This window comes from Elephantulus edwardii, unplaced genomic scaffold (genome assembly GCF_000299155.1).
Source record: "Elephantulus edwardii isolate Elephantulus edwardi_28Jun2011 unplaced genomic scaffold, EleEdw1.0 scaffold00032, whole genome shotgun sequence".
Classification (NCBI taxonomy): Eukaryota; Metazoa; Chordata; class Mammalia; order Macroscelidea; family Macroscelididae; genus Elephantulus; species Elephantulus edwardii.
Window position 1 is genome coordinate 3537494 of NW_006399782.1, and position 19160 is coordinate 3556653.

Here is a 19160-nt window from a genome sequence, read left to right on the forward strand (position 1 = left end):
TAGAAAGTTAAAAATGAAGAGAGAAAATGGGGTACAAAAAGACCAGCAAAGAAAAGAGAGAAGATGGAAGAAATCTAATAAATAAGAACAATATTAGAAGTGAACAAAAATTCAAAAGTGATGGGAAATTTAAAATGAGAGGAGAAGAAGAAAAATCCTTGGAAGGAGGTGCGCTGGGCACCTGATTGGTGATATTGCCACTGCTGTGGTTGTGGAGGTAAAGTCTGGCATGGACCAGTGTGATCAGCCCAGCAGAATATTGAAGCACCCCGTCAGGTTAGAGTTTGTGCTGGTTTGAGAGATGGCTGAGACCCAAAGAAGTGAGCCTAACCTCAGACTGCACCTCTTTCGTTAGAGCAGTGTTGAAGGATCGGGCACTCAGCCTTGGTTGGTGTTTCTCGGATAACCCACCTGGCTAGGGATGCATGGAGTAAGTGCAACCAGGGTGCCTGATCACATGATGGGTAATGTGAAGAGACCGTTCCTGCCAACCTGCGATGCCCAAGGATGGTACATTCCACAGAATGCACTGCTCCAGTAGTGACTGTGGCTTGTGCCAAGCAGGGGTGTCCCATGAGAGGCAAGAACTCCAGTCACAGGTGGTGCGCCCATTAATCATAGGCCTGACTGCAGGCTAGGCAGATTGTAGCCTGCTAACTCCGGGAATTAATTTCTGGGTGTCATGTCATCCTCTTTCTGGTCCAGTGGAGCTGAGAAGTGCTTGGGGAACACTGCCAAACACCTAATGAGTGAAGATGGTGGTGGAAAAAGTTACTCCCTTTGTCCCCAGGGCTATGGAGACCAAGTCAGGGAGATTAAACCTTTTTTGTCGTTAGATGTCTGCTGTGTGGATAGCGCTACAATCCTGGGTTCCAGTGCACTGATCTGATAGCTATTCAGAATAATCTGCCTGACTCGTGGTGTTACACTCCTATCTCCGAGTTCCATGTTTTCCTTCTGTTTCTTCCATCAGGCAGTATTTGAACTACTTTATCTTTTCCTTTTTAAACGCAGGCTTCCAGAATTCTTATCTGTTATCTTTGTTTTCTGGTCTCTAAATTGTTGTTTATCTTTTTTCTTTTTATTTTATGTCCACCATCTTAAACCTCAAATTCCCTCATCTGCATCGGTAATTTTGTAGCTGTCACATTCTTCTGGTTAATATGGCAGATTATTTGCCTGGTGCCAATAGAAGTTACTTAAAAGTCGAAGTGAACATTTCAAATTCTTCTATGTTTTTGTCCCTGTTGAGTCTGTTTGAATTCATGATGCTCCTATAGATGTGACCTATACCATTTCAAGGGTGCAGTTTTGACTGTCATATCTTTCTCCTGTGGAGTGGCTGGGGGTTTGAACCACTGGCCTTTAAGTCAGCAGCCAAGTACTTAACCACTGTAGCATTACAGCTCCTTAATCATTTAACTCAGTAAGGCATAGTGCTACATTTATAAATTGGTGTGAAAGACTTTACCTACTTAATTTGAACTTTTGTACACTAGCAGTTTTAAATTCAGAAATGTGAATTTACATATTACTTTTGTATACCACAACATAATATATATTAATATTATTTTAGGTCATGTTTCACCCCTCCTGTCATCAGCTCCTACCACTGATTCTACAGATTCCATAACAAGGCAGAGTTCAAGACAGAGAGAAGAAGAGCTGGAATTAATAGATCAGCTCCGGAAAGTGTGTATCTTATCTTTGAATCCCATTTTCTTAGTGATACTGTCATAATTTTCAGTAGAATCCACTATGTGTTGAATGTAATCCATTTTGTGATGAATGTAAAAGAAAGTTTGCTAATAAGGAAATTTCAGCTGTTGACTACGAAGTGGATTGCATAGGGTTAGAAGAGTTAAAGTAAGTTATGTATGGCTACACAAATGTACTGTCCTTACATATAGATATAAAATGATAAGTGTTTAGATTGAAGTTGAAAGAGAATTCAGCATTTTAGCAGAAAATTGTAAATATCTTTCTGTTTGTGCTACAGAAGCCTGACTATAGTACTACAGTATTATAATCAGATATTCTCAGGGTATTGACTTTAGGTAAAAAGATAAACTGTTTTTTGCTTTTTTCTAGATTTCTAAATAAAAATATCTTTGTGTCAGGATATGACTATTATCCTATCATCCACTTTTCACATAATACATTTCATGCTTTGTATTAAATGTATCCTGTGTATCAGTAAGAACCTAAATCCTTTGTGATTGCCTGTGTGATAGATACCCTTGGTTTTTGATTCAGCCTCTCCAGCGTGTCATCACTTTTGGCTTCATGTGCTCCATGTTTTCCTGTTCTTTAGCATATTGAATACCGGTTGAAAGTGTCTCTGCCTTGTGATCTTGGAGCAGCTCTGACCGATGGTGTTGTTCTCTGCCATTTGGCCAATCATGTGCGGCCTCGATCTGTCCCAAGCATTCATGTTCCCTCACCAGCTGTCGTAAGTTCATAATGCTAAAAAACGTTTGACATTTCCTGAGATACTGATTAAGTATGATGGCTAGCATTATGCTAGTTGCTGGATAGCATGTATAAAGTTAGTGCCCTTAATTCTTACTTGCCTAGTAAACCCCGGTTTTGGTACTACAACTCTAAGTCTCTTACACAACAATGAATAAGCAAACCACTTTCTGCTGAGCTATCTAGAGGCACCATGGGGCTGGGCTATGGGCTCTAGATCTGCTTTTTGCTGCGAAGCAGTGAAGGGCTGTGCTACTCTCACTCTGGCCCTTTCAGAAAGTTGATCACAGTCCAGTGCCCCTGTGTACCTTTTTCTGCTCTTTTGACAGTACTCTAAGTCAGAATTCCTAGATTCATGGCATAATTAGGTTGTTCATATCATGCACAACCTATGCAGACAAATGGCTTAGGGTGAAGCTAAAGGTGGAAGCCAGGAGCCATGTTCTAAGAACCTCTTGTTACCTTGTCAGGGAGCTAGACAGTGAGGAACCATAGGAGAATTGAAATTGGAGAACCATACGATTGCAGTTGCAGTTTAAAAGGATCATGCTGGCCGCTGAGTAGCAGAAAGAGTTGAGGTAATCAGACTAGAGAAAAGAAGGCCAGTGGTGAGTCTGCTGCATTGGTCCAGACTAGAGAAGATAACAAGCTGGGTTAGGGCCATGGGAGGGAGGGTGAGAAGAGGAGACAGACTGAGAAAATTCGTTGAGAGTAGAACTGACATGTCCTGGTGCCCAGCTTCGGGGAGGAAATGAAGGAGAATATGCATTCAAGGTGACTAGCAAGTCATCTTTGTGCTGCCGGGCTGGGCTGCATGGCGGCCGTCAGGATGGCAGTCCACAGAAGGAAGCAGGCTTTGGCTTGACAAATCTCTCCATTTTGGGTTGGGGTGGGTTTTTTTTTTAAACTTTTATTATGAAAAATTTTAAACTTTCAGAAACACTGAAAGCATATGTACACTTTTTAAGATTTCTCTCTAGCTCTGATGTTTATTACATTTTGTTAGGCTCTTCTCACTGTTTTATCTTATGTATGTGTTTTAGCTGTTGCATTTTCGTGTAGCAGTTAATACAAAGCACATAAATATTTAGGCATAACTCCTCTAAAATTACAGACAGTCTCCTTGGTGGTGGTGGTGGTGGTGGTAGTAGTAACAACTAACAAAATGTAACTATATATGATTAATATTCAGTCCATGTCTTGGTCAGGTTTTCTAGAACAGAGCCTGTGACACGGGAATTCAGATATGCCTAATACACTGAAAGAAAACTCCAGTGGTTTATTGTTCTGCCAACCAACCCAAAGGCATGCTGTTCGAATCCACCAGCTGCTTTGTGTGGGAAAGTTGGCTATTTTTCTCTTAAGTGATTCTGCCTCTGAAAACCTGGCGAGAGGGTCAGCTATTAGTTGCAATTCGATGTTACACGACAACAACAAGAACAGTATATTGAATGAGTTCTCTCAAAAGACAGATAGTGAGGAAAACAGTGAAGGTAGGGGGTGGAATAAGATCTGGACTCTGCTGGAATAGCCACAGAGACATTGGAATGTGAATTGCATCACAAAGTTAGCTCTGTTTGAGGTACAAGGGCTCAGCCATTGTCTACAGGCAGCAAGAAAAAAGGAGCCTGGGACAGTTCTCCAAAGAAGAGGACAGCTGTAAGTTATTAGAAACCAAAACGAGTTGGGGGAGTTTGAGCAGGGGATGGATGGATGGATGGACAGATGGACGGACAGACGGATGACTAGGCTAGGTAAAGGAAAAATGGTTTGGAGAAAGGACATGCCTGATGCACTCTTTTCTTGATTTGAAGCATGGCAGTGTTTCCTTGCTCTGTTCTGATGACTGCTTCTTAGTCTAAGTATAGGTTTTGCTTGTTCATAATCAAGTGTCCTAGGATTGTCACTGTTAGCCACAATTTATTGTGATCCACAGTCACAGTGGATACGCAGTGAAACACAAATAGACTTTCCTCTGGCACTCTGCTTTCAGCCAAGATCCATCTGACATTGGCAGTGATGTCCGTAGTTCCATGGCTTCTTCTAAAAACAGCTTTTATTTCTGGTAGTTCTAACTGTTAAATTGTTTTTATTGTTCCTTTCGGTATAGATTAGTCTTGTTGAAATTGCTTTTTCCCCAAACCTCCATAAGATTTCTTGTTCAGAGCAGGCTCTATGAAATGGGACTATGTGAAACCAGCCACTCTTGCCCAAGTAACTTTGACCTTAGTGATTTTTCTCTTTTTACCTGTTCAACTTTCCCCTCTTCTCCCTAACTAGCCAAAAGTTGGGTGGGACATAGCATCATCTACCCAAGAAGCAACTTTTAATCGCCTTTACATGTTAAAAAGTAGCAGTGAACCCAAAGTCAGCATGAATTTTTTTTAATTGTTTTTCTCCTTTCATTAAGTAGATCATGATTTGACTGTTTATTTTTTACATTTAATATCTATTATTGAGAACTTGACACAGGCAAGAACAAATGCCCATCACAGAAACCTAACTTATGTCCTCTTTCTGGACTTTTTTTGAGTTTTTCAACTTAAAATTTAGAAATTTTTACTACTGTCTACTAGTTATTTATCTTTTCCCCCCTCTTCTTGTGACAGAATGCTCTTAAATTTTACTTTTGGACAAAACTCCAATATTTACAAGTAGAACTTCTTCTCTAGAGTTGTTACTCCTTACCATTGTGAAAACCCTTCTTGAGATATCTAGCTTCCATGCCTGATGCTTCAACACACTGAAAACCAGTTAATGAATAGATCAGGTTGGGTTTTTTAATTATTCTAGAAAATGGGATCTGAATAGCAGTAAGAAATTTCTTCCTTACATTATACCCCATTTTAATCCACTCGATGAAGCTGTGATTCACCTGATACATGTCCATATTTCCAGTCATTAGAGTTGTGTTTAGAAAAACACGCTTATTGTTAGGTGCTGACGAGTTGTGTGCATCTCCAGCACCCCTGTGAACAACAGGTCTGAACCCTTGTTCCATTCTCATCGTCTGTGACACACGTGAGCCCTTTGCTGTAAGTCATTCAGTCCATCTCATTGAGAATCCTTCCATTGAGGAAATTAGGGAAACTTTCTGGGGGAAAATGTCATCATCTTGAACTTAGGTTCTTTAACACTTACTTTAATAACTTATTTTTGCTAGTGCCTATGTAGCCAATATATGGGCAAATGCTGTTGGTTTGAATTTTTTTTATAAGTTAAAATGTTAACTCTTACTATATTTTAATTATAAAGCTATATAATTCGTGGTCTTGGTATTTTACAAATTTAATTTTAATTTCAATTTAGCTTTAAAATGGGAAAAGAAAGGGGAGCTTTGGTGGCCTAGTGGCAAGGACCTGCAACTACAATCCCAGGAGGCGCACGGTTCGAATCCACCAGATGCTGTGCCGGGGAAGGAGGGACAATCTCCTCCTGTACCAGTCAGATCTGATTTGACGGTACACTCACACAAAAATAATAAAATAAAATTTAAAAAAATAAAAAAAATGGGAAAAGAAACACAAAACTATACTCTCCCTCCTCATTTCTCTGCTTCATATTTGTCATGTAAATTCTGCTAAGGATTGGCAAACTATGACCCACATGTGAGACATGTATTTTTTTTAAGGTAAAGTTTTATTGGAATACACTTACATGGTATCTTTTTACCTATTACCTGTTTACATGTTATCTGTGGCTGCTTTTAAGCAGTAACAGCAAAGTTAAGTAATTGAAATAAGAGATCCTAAGAGAGACTCAAGCCAAAAGTATGTTATCTGATCCTTTAAGAAAATGCTTGCTGAACCCTGGCCTAGAATGTTAGGACTTTATGAAGCAGTTGGAAAGAGTATTTTTAAATGCCATATTTAACAATAACACCATTCTTCTTTTTTCCTTTTCTTATTGCAGCCTAAATTAACAATGGCCAAATGCAGGCGCAATGTAGAAAATTTCCTAGAAGCTTGCAGAAAAATTGGTGTACCTCAGGTAATTAATGGATCATCTTTCCTGTTGTCTAAATAAACTTGGATATTATTTTTCTAAAATATTTCAGAAATGCAAGCCTTTGTATTTGTATAACTGCCTCTGAACTAAGTTAATAATTATTTGCATGAGTGACCAAAGTCAATATACTTTTAAAGTATTCCTTAATAATTTCTAAGGACCAAGCTTAGAAATAATATTCATATACATTTATTTATATCATAATAAAAGCTAAGTAAATGATAACAAAAATTTTATCTGACCTATTCACACTGGCCCAAAAGCTGAAATTCAGGCATGTCAGTGATCATGAAGGTGGCTTAGGACGGGGCAGTGTTTCATTCTACCATCTTTTTTTTTTTCTTTTCATGAGTTTGGAAGCGATTTTAATGGATATGGAAATGTTTATCAACTCAACACAGGTATTCCCCAAAATACAAATTAAAATAGCATCTTTAACTGCATAGCAAATATGTCATTCTACCATCTTGACAGCATCTAGTAACTTTCTCTGAACAGCTCCACTTACTCAGTGGAGTAACATTCCCCAACAACCTATACAACTACTAATTACATTTTACTAAGCTAAAATTAACTATATATACAACAGAAAATCTGGCCTTCAAAATAAGCGCATTGCAGATTGAAAATTCTTCAGTGGGCTTCTGGTTTTTTAATGCTTTGAATCTTTTTTTTAAATATATATATATTTTTAGACTTACAGAAATACTGCAAAAATAAGACAAAGTTTCTATTCTACTTCATTCAGCTTCCCCTAATGTCAACATCTTAGAGAAAGATAGTACTGTTATCCACAGGGAGTTCTGGTGGCCTAGTGAGTAAGGTGCTACACTGCTGAGTCAGAGGTACACAGTTCAAATCCACCAGTCACTTTACAGGAAAAAGATGGGCATTCTCCTTCTGTGCAGTTTACTGCCTCCAGAGGGTCAGCTATGAGTTGGTTCTAACTCAGTGGGACATAACAACCATACTCAATAACATTAGGTCAGTGTGTTATAGTTGTTGTTGTTGTAGGTGCCATCAAATTGAGTACAATCCACAGCAACCCTATGAACAACAGATCTGAATCCTTTCCGATCCTGTGCCATCTTCACACTTCTGACACACTTGAGCCCATCACAACAGTCTCTTTGTCAGTCAGTCCTCCTGGTCTTCCTTTCCTTTGCTGACCCTCCACCCTTCCAAGCATCATGTCCCTCTTCAAGAAATAGCCCCTTCTAGCAACATGCCCAAGGCATGTGAGGCAAAGCCTCATCATTCTTGCCTCCAAAGAACACTCCAACCGAACACTCTCTAAGACGTACCTATTCTCTTGGCCATCCATGGAGTGTTCAGGACTCTTTTTCAACACTACAGTTCAGAGGCATCAATTCTTATGTCATCCTTTTTCGTTGTCCAGCTCTTAGATGCATTAGGGCAGTACAGTTAACTAAATCAGAGGTTCTATTTAGATTTACCAGATTTTCCATTAAATTCTAATACTTTTGAATTTGGCACAAAAGCAGCCTTTTCCCCCCTGTTGTTAGAATTAATTGCCTCCACATTTCTCAGTGAAAGATGAGAAACCTACCTCCAGGTTTTTCATTTAATGGTAAAATAGTTAAACTTTATTTATAGAAGAAATTAAGGGACAAGAACTTGATACACTGTTTCAGTGTATTAGATAAAGCATAGTATTTTTAACAAATAAAATACTGAATGACATGATTTCTGTACACATTTAAAGACAACTCCATGCAATTTAATTTTTTTTAATTAACCACAATCATTACAGTCCTTAATCTTTGATTAACCACGACCATTATAATTCTTACACTTTGCCCAACCTCAAAGGAAAAAAATGAGTGACTTTTCAATCTCTTTCTTAATTAGATGTCAGAAATCCAAGATTGGCCCCTGGACAAAACAACCGCATGAATTCTGGCAAAGCTAAGCCTTTGTCCAGCACTGCTCAATTCCGTAGGGCCCCTTCAGTAGTCAGTGGGAGTCCTCCTGGGTCCTTTTCTTCTTTAGTTAAATCACTTGTGATTTTTCTATTTAGGAATAGGAAGTGGCCATCTAGGTGGTTTCTTATATTTTTTTTTTAAACTGATTTATAACAGAACTGAAATTTATATTTAGTGGTGTCAAAAAATGTTTTTATTCTTACTAACAAATTCAAATGAATGGTTTTTTGGGGTTGTGTTGTTTGTTTTTTGTTGTTGTTGTTGTTGTTGTTTTTTGAGTCAGATATGATTTACCAAAAAAATGTCATCACTACTTCAGTCCAGACCATTTTAAAGCTATTGAGAGCATTCACTAAGATTTCTAACCTAACAATATGCATTTTATCCACACTAGCATGCCAGTTCTGATTTTCATATGAGCACATTTACGTCCATGCTTCCCTTTCTTCTCTGTACTGAGTATGTTCCCACCCAGTCATTATGTTTTATAAATGTGTCCAGCAACTGCTTCAGTTGTGAACCATAATGTCTTTGAACAAGCAAATATGGCAGGGGTTGCTGCAGGGAACGGGAACCACATACTGAAAGACAGATTGTACCCTTAGAGGTGCTGGGAAAGCCCCACTTAAGGGGACAGTACCACAAATGGTATCAGCTTTTCCCGTCATTTTACCTGCCCCCAGGGAGCCCTGGGGAGGCAGTGCTTCTGCACTTGGCCCCTAACCCAAACCAGCAGGAGCTTAAACTCTCAGTAACACTGCAGAGGAAAGACGTGGTAGTCTGCTTCTGTGAAGATGTCAGCCTTGGAGGCTCTGTGTCGCAGTTCTGCGCTATCCTGGAGAGTCACTCTGATTTGGAGTTAATTGCTACTCAATAGCAACTAATATGGTTTTGGTCAGGTTATACCTGCCCACTGGGTCTTACAGCGCCAGCATCTGTCTGAGATTCAAAGTCCCAGCAGTTGAAATCTTCCAGAATTGCCCTGTTGTTCTCACTGTCATTGAGTTACGAACAACTAATCACTGACTCTCCAGTGGGTTTCCAAGGCTCTGAGTTGCACTAGAGGAGATTGCCCGTCTTTCTCCTGAAGAGCTGCGGTTGGGTTGAACCACCAGAGAGGCGTAGTGGTGCACCTCCACATGGACTAGTGACTGGACCAGACCCTGTTAACACAAAACCAGTGTGCTAAAAAATAAAGTTAATTCCGCATTTGCCCAGCAGTAGTTACCAGTACTTCTCCTCAGCTAGCCTACCCTGTTCCTCCCAGAGCTGTCTTACTCCCAAAGTGTTTTACAAAGATAAAAGGGGGTGGGGGGAATGGAGAATTTTTGAAGACTGAACTTTTCTTAAGTGGTTAGACTAAGCTATTGACACAGCCTTCCTCCTCCCTCTACCCTGCCAGGAGGAGGAAATGGGCATTCCTCACAGGCTGCCTCTTCCCTGTCTCCTCTGCCCAGGCTCTTCCACCACTACCACAAGCACCACTTTTAGATGGTTTCCTGTCATGTTACTACTTCTGCTAAAGAACTGATCATCTGCCTAGAATAGTGGAAGGAAAATAAATAGAAATATCTCTAGGTTCAGAATCCCTCATGTCCCTTGGCCAAACAAAGAAGAAATCAACTCCCTTTCTTTTCTTGTCCCCTACTTCTGGGCATGCTGACCGTTACACTTACAAATCCCCATTTGCTGCATTGAAACAGATGAGGGAGAGAACTGTTTGAAAGAAATGTATGATTAGGTATTATTTTCATGATAAGAGTCGAGAATGAGCGCTTCATGGGGGAGTGGACTTGGAGGGTGGGATTTTACAATTATGAAAGTTTTGTTGTTGTTGTTGTTGTTTTTTTTACTTTTCAAAAAGAATAACTGGCAGGAGGTCTGGGCAGGGAGGAAAATGTGCAACAACCAATGGATGGAAATCCAAAATCTATAAAGGTTCATTAAAATTTCAGTTTAAAAAAATACCCATTTGTACTATTTGACATTAAAAAAAAAAATCAGGGCTGTAATAATAATCATTTTTAAAAACCTAAAGATTAATATTATAAATATTTTGCCAAGAAATACTCATAATGGTGAACAGTTTCTCTTTTCAGTATAATTTTTTAAATGTTACACAGTTTAAATTAATGAAGCATTAAAGATCAAAATAACTATTAGAAATCCTTGATGAGTGTTCATTTTATTTTTATTATTAAATATGTCATATTCAGAGCCCTAATGGGTGATATGTCTATTTGAATCTAATATTTTGTCTTAGAGTTGTTATTATTATATGTTAAAGATTATGTTATTAAAAAAAAAGATTATGTTATTATTGTTGGGTTCAAGAATGCCTTTACTTACTATAGTTCTTCCACTTAGAAATGGAGGATTGGATAATATCTTAAAGACCCTTTTCATCACTGGATTCATTTTGTAGATATAGTGAACTGGATGTGGTTATTATAAACTTGAATGTTACAGGACCACCCAATCATTCAGCTCATCTGGCTTCTGTGCAGTAAATGTCCTCAAATTATTAGACTCTTCTCATTCTGTGAGCCTTTGTCATTTATTTGGCTTACTCTTAAGATTCCCTTTATTTACTCACAATTTTTGTCTTTACTTTTACTAACAGGGAAGAATGATAGAAGCCAGGAAAAGGTTGCCTCATGCAGGCCTCAACACTCCCAGGCCTCACTCACCCTAAGCCAACATTGTTTTCTTATTATACATTAATACATAGTATAGTAAGCATACTTAATATTGTGTCTTTAATGTGCATGATAATAGCCGGCAAGCCAGTTTTACTCTGCTGTTTAGTAGTAAAATCAAGCTGAACACAAAGAGAAAAGATTCTGGGAGCTTTGTTTTTCAGCATTATTTTGTTTTCATTTTTATAGAAAAATGTTACAGAATGTATTTCCTAGAACATGATTGAGATGATCTTATTTTAAAAATCTATACTCAAGTCTGCATTTCTGATCCACTGACTTTGTTTTTCTGTTTTCCTTTCTTGCTCACACTGTGGACAGGACAATCTTTGTTCCCCTTCCGACATCCTTCAGCTAAACCTCCGCGTTAAGAGAACTGTTGAAACACTACTTTCTCTTGGGGCACATTCAGAAGAATCCAGTTTTGTCTGTCTGTCTATCCAGCTTCTGGGTTTTGTGGCGTTTTACTGTACTTTAATGTTATCTCTCTGTATGTTTTATTACTGGATTTTCCCCATCTAGCTGTAAAATTGTTTTCCAGGTATTTTCCACCTCATTCCAGCTCTTGGTAGAGGAGGTTGGTTTCTCAATCTCAATTATTTGCATACATGCTTTTCCCCAACCTCCTTCAAAACACTAACAAAGATTCATTCTTGAGCAGCCTGTCACAAAAGAAAGTAATAGACCACCATTTTTTTTCTTCTCATGCTTCCACTTTCCTGGCCTGTGACTTCCTCTTACCGTAAATGCTACTGAATTTTAACCAGTACTTTTCTGAGCCTGTCCATACAATATGACATTCCTCCTCTTAAGTCTATTTCAATGCCTCAGCACACCTAAAGTCTTGGCATTTTGAGTTGCTTAACCACTTCCTTCAGCTGCTCACAGAAGGAAGACCTTCCTGATTTTTTTTTTAACGTGGGGAAAACGAGGGTGCTCCCTGATATTTTAAATCTGGCTGGACTGCACCCTGCCATCCTGAACATTCCCTTGTTGAGCACAGCACTGGCCACTGAATCTTCATATGGTCAGAATATTTAGTCTAAGGGTCATGTGGGCTCCTCTTTTAAGTCCAGATGTTTATTTGAGACAGAACACGAGGAGCCTGTCAGAGCTGAACTTTCAGAGGTCAAGGCACTGTCCGGATTGACCAGTGTGTTATCTTTGTTCTCCTGTTTAGAATTGAAAAGTGGGAGTTTTGTCATTTCTAATGTATTAGAATCACATTACTAAATGATCTTGTATTTTCTAGTTTGTTGGGGAGCAGTAACAGGTAAAGTATTAGACTACAGTATCTGCTTTGTACCCAAGACCAAGACCATGAATTTTGCTCTCTTCTTAAAAATTGTTGGTATACTAACTGCAGGATCATTAAAGCTTGCAGCACTTTTGTAATTGTCCACAGATGCACTAGTTCTCATTAAGTGTGGCATTTTTACTCATCTCAGAATCTCCTAAACTATGCTAACCAAATTAGACAACTGGAGTTAAGTTATGATGGGAGATCTCACGGACTAGAAAACATTGTCAATTGAAATTTCATATTCTCATTCCAGAATTCAGTGTGGAGTGCACTTGCTTAAGCTTTTCCTCCATCCACTGTGTCCCATTAATGATAAAACGTTGACACTGTGTGGAGAACTCTAGTTCTGTATTGCTGTAGTGCCTTCCAGAGTTTGGGGGGGGGATGTTTTTGTGTTAGGGTATCTCTGAGACTGTCTTCATTCTCAGACTTTTGCTGATTTGTCCCTTGGTGTTAAAACAAACCAGTGGAGAAAATAAAGAGCTGATCTCGTCCATAGTGTAGCAGTAGTAATTGTGCTTTCCCTTTGGCATGCATGCATTCCCGCTAAGCCAGCTGGATGTTGTCTGTATATCTAGGAAGCAAATGCCTCTGAGGGAGTGTCTACATCCCTGGGCCACAGAGATCACAGGCAGCTGAGAAAGGACAGGGAATCCACCTAGAAGAGACATCTCTTCCCTTCCAGGCACTGTGCAGACACTATGCACATTCATTGTAAGCATAACTAATCTGTTCTTAGAGTTGAAATCAAAAGTATTTATATAAAGTCACTAGTTTTATAAGATCAAAAGACTACAGTTACCTTGTTTTATCAAAACAAGTATTAAATAACTAAGAAACACAAATACCAATAATTGCCTCAAAAATAAATATGTGCTATATTTTTTAATTGCATCAGTTTTTTTAAAAACATCCTCGTAAGGTAATAAAATGCAGCAAAAAGTCCAACTACTTTCTTTAATAAATATGTACAGTCTCCTTTTCCATGGAACCAGAATTCCACCTTTTACTCTTTGTCACAGAGGCTGCCTGGTGGCACAGTGTTTAAGACCTGCCTGCTAACTGACAAGCTGGCTGTTGGAACCCACCAGCTTCTCTGGTGAAGAAATGTGTGGCCGCTGCCGCTGCCGGGCCTGGGCAGCCTGTAAGGGCAGCTGGGCCGTGTCCTACAGGTGGCTGTGAGTCAGAATCAAAAAGCAACTTGATCAAAATGGGGCAGGGTTTTTAGTTTATTTTTTGGAATTTGTAAAAGGCCTTTATGCCAGCCATCCTTTTCTGAATCTTTTTGGATATTTAATCTTATCAGTAAGAAATAGTGGTAGATGTTAGTCTTAAAATTTGCCTTTTTCTGGAAAAGATTTAACTAAACAAATTAATGTTCTAGATAAGAATTATTTAAGTTCCTTAAACAAACACATACACTCTCTTCATATTTGGGACTTAAGATGCTTCTAACTGAAACCACATCACAGTTCTCTAGCATAGTTTGTTCTGTTAAATATCAGAATATGAATACTATTTCAAAAATTCTATAATTTTCACTTTACACTAATTCAGCACAGGTCCCCCTGTGAATTACCCAAATGGAGGGACATTTTCTAGATATACTTAGTGAGAGGGGCTTGGGCTTCAGAACCTGGATCAGTGGACAGTCCCCCATCCATGCAGTCTCAGTAATGACGTGAAACCACTTTACACCCTGTGTTGGCTCATTGCCCAAGTACTTTCTGCTAAAGTGTTCTCTCTTACAGACTTGGAACTGTTTTCTGGTTTTCACTTGCCTCGTCTGTTGATCTGTATCATTGCCTTTTTATTCATGGGGGATGAAGGACATTGTTTCCACTCCAGAGTATTCTGTCCTTCCTCTGTTGTATGTATGTATGTACACATTGATGCCACTTGTTCATTTTCCAATTCTCAAAACCATCTGTATGTACTTTTATAGTTGTGTTAATAAAGTGACAGTAACTGGAACATACTAATTTGAAGTGGATGACAGTACTACTAACAGTATCTTTCCCTGTGGGTGTCAGGCCCCGCCTGTGACTCATGTTCATAGAAGTCAGTTTCCCAGGTACTCAACTTTTTGTATAATTAATTTCAGATGAGTGTGGTGGGTGGAGAAGGGATGTTTGTTTTTTCCTTGCTGTTTTATGATGCTCATCCTGTTTTTTCTTCCGCTTGTTTTTTTGTCATGTCATCCCATTTCAGGAGCAATTATGTTTGCCTCTCCACATTTTAGAAGAGAAAGGCTTGAGCCAGGTCGCAGTGACGGTCCAGGCCCTCCTGGAACTTGCCCCGCCCAAGCAACAGCAGCACCAGTTACCCACTGTTTAAGGACTCCCCGGAAGTTGGGATTTGGCCTGGCCCAGGCGCGGATCGGGACATGACCCTGCTGCCAGCCCCCTGCTTACACAAATCGCTTATGTGTTCTTAAAACGGACTCTGCCCATGATTCCTAACAGGAATGTTTTGCTTCATTTCTCCATTTTAGGGGAGGTTATATCCATTTCCATGGATTTTTTTTTAAATGAAGAAACCCTTCGTTTTCTCAAATGGGATTTAATTCTGTCAATTTTTTTAAAAAATTCTGTCATTATTGAGAAACCAGCTCCAAAGCCTAAGCTGGCCACGCATTCTTAGAAATACTCATTTCATATGCCAGAAAGAGTGTCTTCTTAGACGGTCATTTAGCTCTCTTGAGGATACAGACATTCTGTGGGTGGTTTCTTTTACCTGTTTCTAAGATTTATATAGTCCACTGGTTTCTAAATTTGGTTATTAGAATTATCTGGAGCATTTATTAAAATAATGGTAATTCAATAAGTAGGTTTGGTGCGTGGCCTAGGAAGTGGAGGTTTTCAACAAATGTCCCAGGTGTTTTTCATGTAATGGAGGCAACTGTTCTAAGCCAACATTTGCATGATTTTAGGGTAAAGTCCCAGGGTGTTTTTTGCAGCCATGTTTAAAATAAAAAGGTAAGTTATGGCCACTTGGACTGTTCTGTGAAAAGCAAAACAAAAATAATCTATGAAACCTTGGGCTTAAGATTTTACCTAGTGAAACATTAGAGCAAAAGCTGCCTCTTCCACCTCTTGCTCTTTATATAGAGGTTGGTTCTCTGTATCATCCTGCTGTTACTTCGCGTTAGAAACAAGTACTCTACATGCCGGTGTAAATCCTGGGGTGGGTAACACACCTACTCTGCAGTTTATGAATTGAATCCTTGAACCACCCTGTCTGCTGCTGCTCCCAAGACTTGGGTGTGCTCCAATCACAGCAGATGTGGAAATGGCCTCCTTGCCTCACTCCCCATGTGACACCACTAGAGCCCCATGTACTCGATGTGGCTGGGGTCGAGGGTCTGGGAGCTCACGGGACACCGAAGCAGGGCGCCTTTTGTTCAGTTGCAGGCTGCTTGGGTTTTCCCTTCTCTTGATTTGAAATCCCTTTTGGCAGTCAGTGGCATCTTCTGGTATTTACCACACCTGTAAACCAAGTATTTTGTTAACTGTTCTCATTTTTCTTTACCATGACATGCATTGAACATTAGGACCTCTGGTGGCATACTCAGTAGGGTGTTGTACTGCTGACTCAAAGGTCATCACTCTCTGCTGGTTCAAATCCACCAATGGCTCCAAAAGGAAGAAAGATGGGCCGTCTCCTCCTGTGCGGTTGGATTACACCCTCTGGATAGTCATCCATGAGTCAGCTTGAACTCAGTGGCCTTTAAGTTTTTTTAGTATTTGAACATAAAATTATCCTTACTTTTATCAGGTAAATGCAGTATCTTGGATAAAATTATATGGCGTATATAGTGAAAGTATTTATTTTCTTCTTCTTCTAACAGAAGTAAGTATACCTGAATACTTTCTCCATGTTAAAAATTATGAAAAGTTAAACATCTGAACTTAAAAGCTTCCGAGCCCTAAAATAACAGAAATATCCACAATATCTTAAGTGTTTACAGCCACAACTCACTCACGGGGCTTGTTTTGAATTTAGCTCTGTTTTCAAGCTGTAAGTTTTTTTCTCTCCTAATAAACATTAAACCTCAGTCTGATCTCCAGATCATGAAGAACCACAGCTCACTAAAAGACAGGACTGTTTGTCACAGACTGTACAAGATGCCATTCTAGAAGCCGTTACACACAGAGTAACACTGATAACATTTGAGATTAATTTTTCCATTGGAATCGATGAAAAGTAGGATTCTATTTATTTCAAGTTTCACACATAGTATGAAACTTTACTGATGTATTTTATCAAATTTTCATTTGAATTGTTACAAATTACACTTTTTTTTGGTTGATAATGGAAGACAAATACCATATATTGAATTTATATGTCAAGATGTAAGAACAAATCATGGCTTTCCCTTTTTTTTTTTTAATAATTTTAATGAAAATTTACAGAGACTTTGTTTATTTTTTTATTTTTATTTTAGAGACTTTGGATTTCCATTCATTCATTCATTGTTACACTCTTCTCCCTGCCCACCCCGACCCCCCAGTTCACTCTTCTCTTTGAAAAGTAAAAGAAAAATTATTTCTTTGTTATGAAGTCCACTCCACTGTGTAGCCTTCATTCTGGACTCCTGTCATGACAATAATACCTAATCATATCTCCCTTTTAAACAGTTCTCTCCCTCATCTGTTTCAATGCAGTATACATAATTTATCCCATCTTTCTCAGTCTCCCCCAACCCCGATGTCAGTCCCATTCTACAACAGTGGTACCATGCAGTATTTGTCCTTTCGTGACTGAGATATTTCACTCAGAATAACGTCCTCCAGGGTCACCCATTTTGAATAATATTGCATGAGCTTCTTGTTTGTCAATGCAGCATAGTATTCCATTGTGTGATTATACCACAGTTTCTCTATTCATTTGTTTGTTGATGGGCACTTAGGTTGTTTCCAACTCTTTGCTATTGTGAACAAAGCCGCAATAAACATGAGTGTGCATTGTTTTTTCTTTTTTGTTGTTGTATGCTGTTGAATCAGATCCGACTGGCACAGGAGGAGATTGCCCCTGCTTCAGCAGAGCATCTGGTGGACTCAAACAAATCATGACTTCTTGAAGGATTTCTGTATTCATTGTTGTGGGTGGTTTTGTTTGAGGGTTTTTTAAAGTGCTACCATTTGACTTTAACATTTACACCTTGCAAGAGTCCAGTATAAGGTGAGGCTGACCTTTGTAGCAATCCCTCCTGAGACCAGCTGGGAGTGTCCTGTTGTAGCAAGTACGTGGCTTCCCAGAACTGGATGCAGGAGGGAACCCTGTGCGTACAACTGCTTTAATAAGTCAGCTGCTTTTAAACTTTCAGACACATGTCTTGACTGTCATATTCCAGTGTTCTCATAACTGCTCTGGAAACAGGTAATGGAAGGAGCTGCTTTCCTTGTTGTTAGGTGCCATTGAATCAGTTCCAACTCCCAGCAAACGTGACAACAGCACATCATCCTGTTTGGTTCCGCAGTCACTGCTGTGTTGGAGTCCACTGCTGCAGCCACTATGTCAGTGCATCTCTTTGAGGGTCTTACCCTGCCCCCCCACACACTGATAGACCACCAAGAATGATGCCCTTCCCCAACAAGTCCCTTCTGAGAACATATCCAGAGCTTGTGGGACCTCACTTTTGGCAGTCAGTGATCTTTTTTCCTTATTCATGGTCTATCTTTTGCATGCATATGTTACTTTTCTGTCCCATCGAGTCACCCATAGTTGACTGTGCTTCAGAGCATGTGAGGTGATTCCAAACCCCAAGGCTTGGGCTGCCCTCCACTGTACATTGATTGGCTGCCATGGACTTTGGAAGAAGAGGTCTTTTTCCATTTGGCTCACCACAGAGTAAGAAAAATGTGTCGTAATAGTAATTTTCTTTAACAACTTAATACAACCACACAGCTAATTGAGTCTGGTTTCTCTTACTACAGCTCAGCAGTAACTTCTGTGTGACTATACTGATGAGTCTGATGAATTTTTTAAAACTTAAGTGCTTAAATGGTTACAGAAATGAAGGAAAACAGAATTATTTAGAAGCCTCTTTTTATACATTTTGCAGTGAAATGGTTTATGGCATTTTTCATCTTTTCTGAAAATACTGTAAACATGTAATTAGTAAGGTTTTTTAAAAATATTGTCTTAAATGTTTGTAAATATATTGCAATATATTCTAAATATAAATTTGTCAATAGCATGTATGTTATTTTTAATTGTCTGTATGCTACCTTACACATCGACCTTAAATAAAAGCCAACACGTCAGTAGCACGAAATAAAAGCCAGTTTCAAAATGTGGTTTCCTAAAGCATGGCTTCCTTATGAATCAGTAGCTGCTTCTTGTTGTTTACCATTGAGTCAACTGACTCATAGCGACCTTATGCATAATAGCTCTGAACCCTCTTCTGTCCTGAGCCAGTCTCCCTGTCACTGACAGACATAGCCCCACTGTGTCAATCCATCTCATCCAGGGTCTTCCTCTTCTGCTCTGTCCTCCACCCTTCAAGCATGATTCTTTCTGCAAGGTCTGGTCCCTCCAGGCCACGTGCCCAAAGCATGTGAGATAGACTCACAAAATCCTTGCCTCCAAGGAGCAGCGTGGCTTCATTTCACCCTCGCCAGGACAGACCTGTTTGTTCTCTTGGCAGGCCATGGTATGTTCAGTACTTTTCTGCAGCACCACAACTCAGATCAATTCTGTCCTCTTTGGTCATTGTGCAGTTCTCTG

General features: G+C 39.3%; 1 protein-coding gene across 1 annotated transcript in view; it reads left to right on the plus strand.

Moving 5' to 3' along the window:
• The window catches only part of LRCH3 (leucine-rich repeats and calponin homology (CH) domain containing 3), a 126476-nt gene extending 111490 nt beyond the window's left edge, over nt 1-14986 (plus strand). The window contains exons 18-21 of the mRNA XM_006884207.1: nt 1577-1692; nt 2315-2452; nt 6385-6462; nt 14640-14986. Coding sequence (XP_006884269.1) covers nt 1577-1692; nt 2315-2452; nt 6385-6462; nt 14640-14765 — 458 coding nt within the window. The 3' untranslated portion in view covers nt 14766-14986. The remainder of the gene's footprint in view (nt 1-1576; nt 1693-2314; nt 2453-6384; nt 6463-14639) is intronic.
• The last annotated feature ends 4174 nt before the right edge of the window (nt 14987-19160 follow it).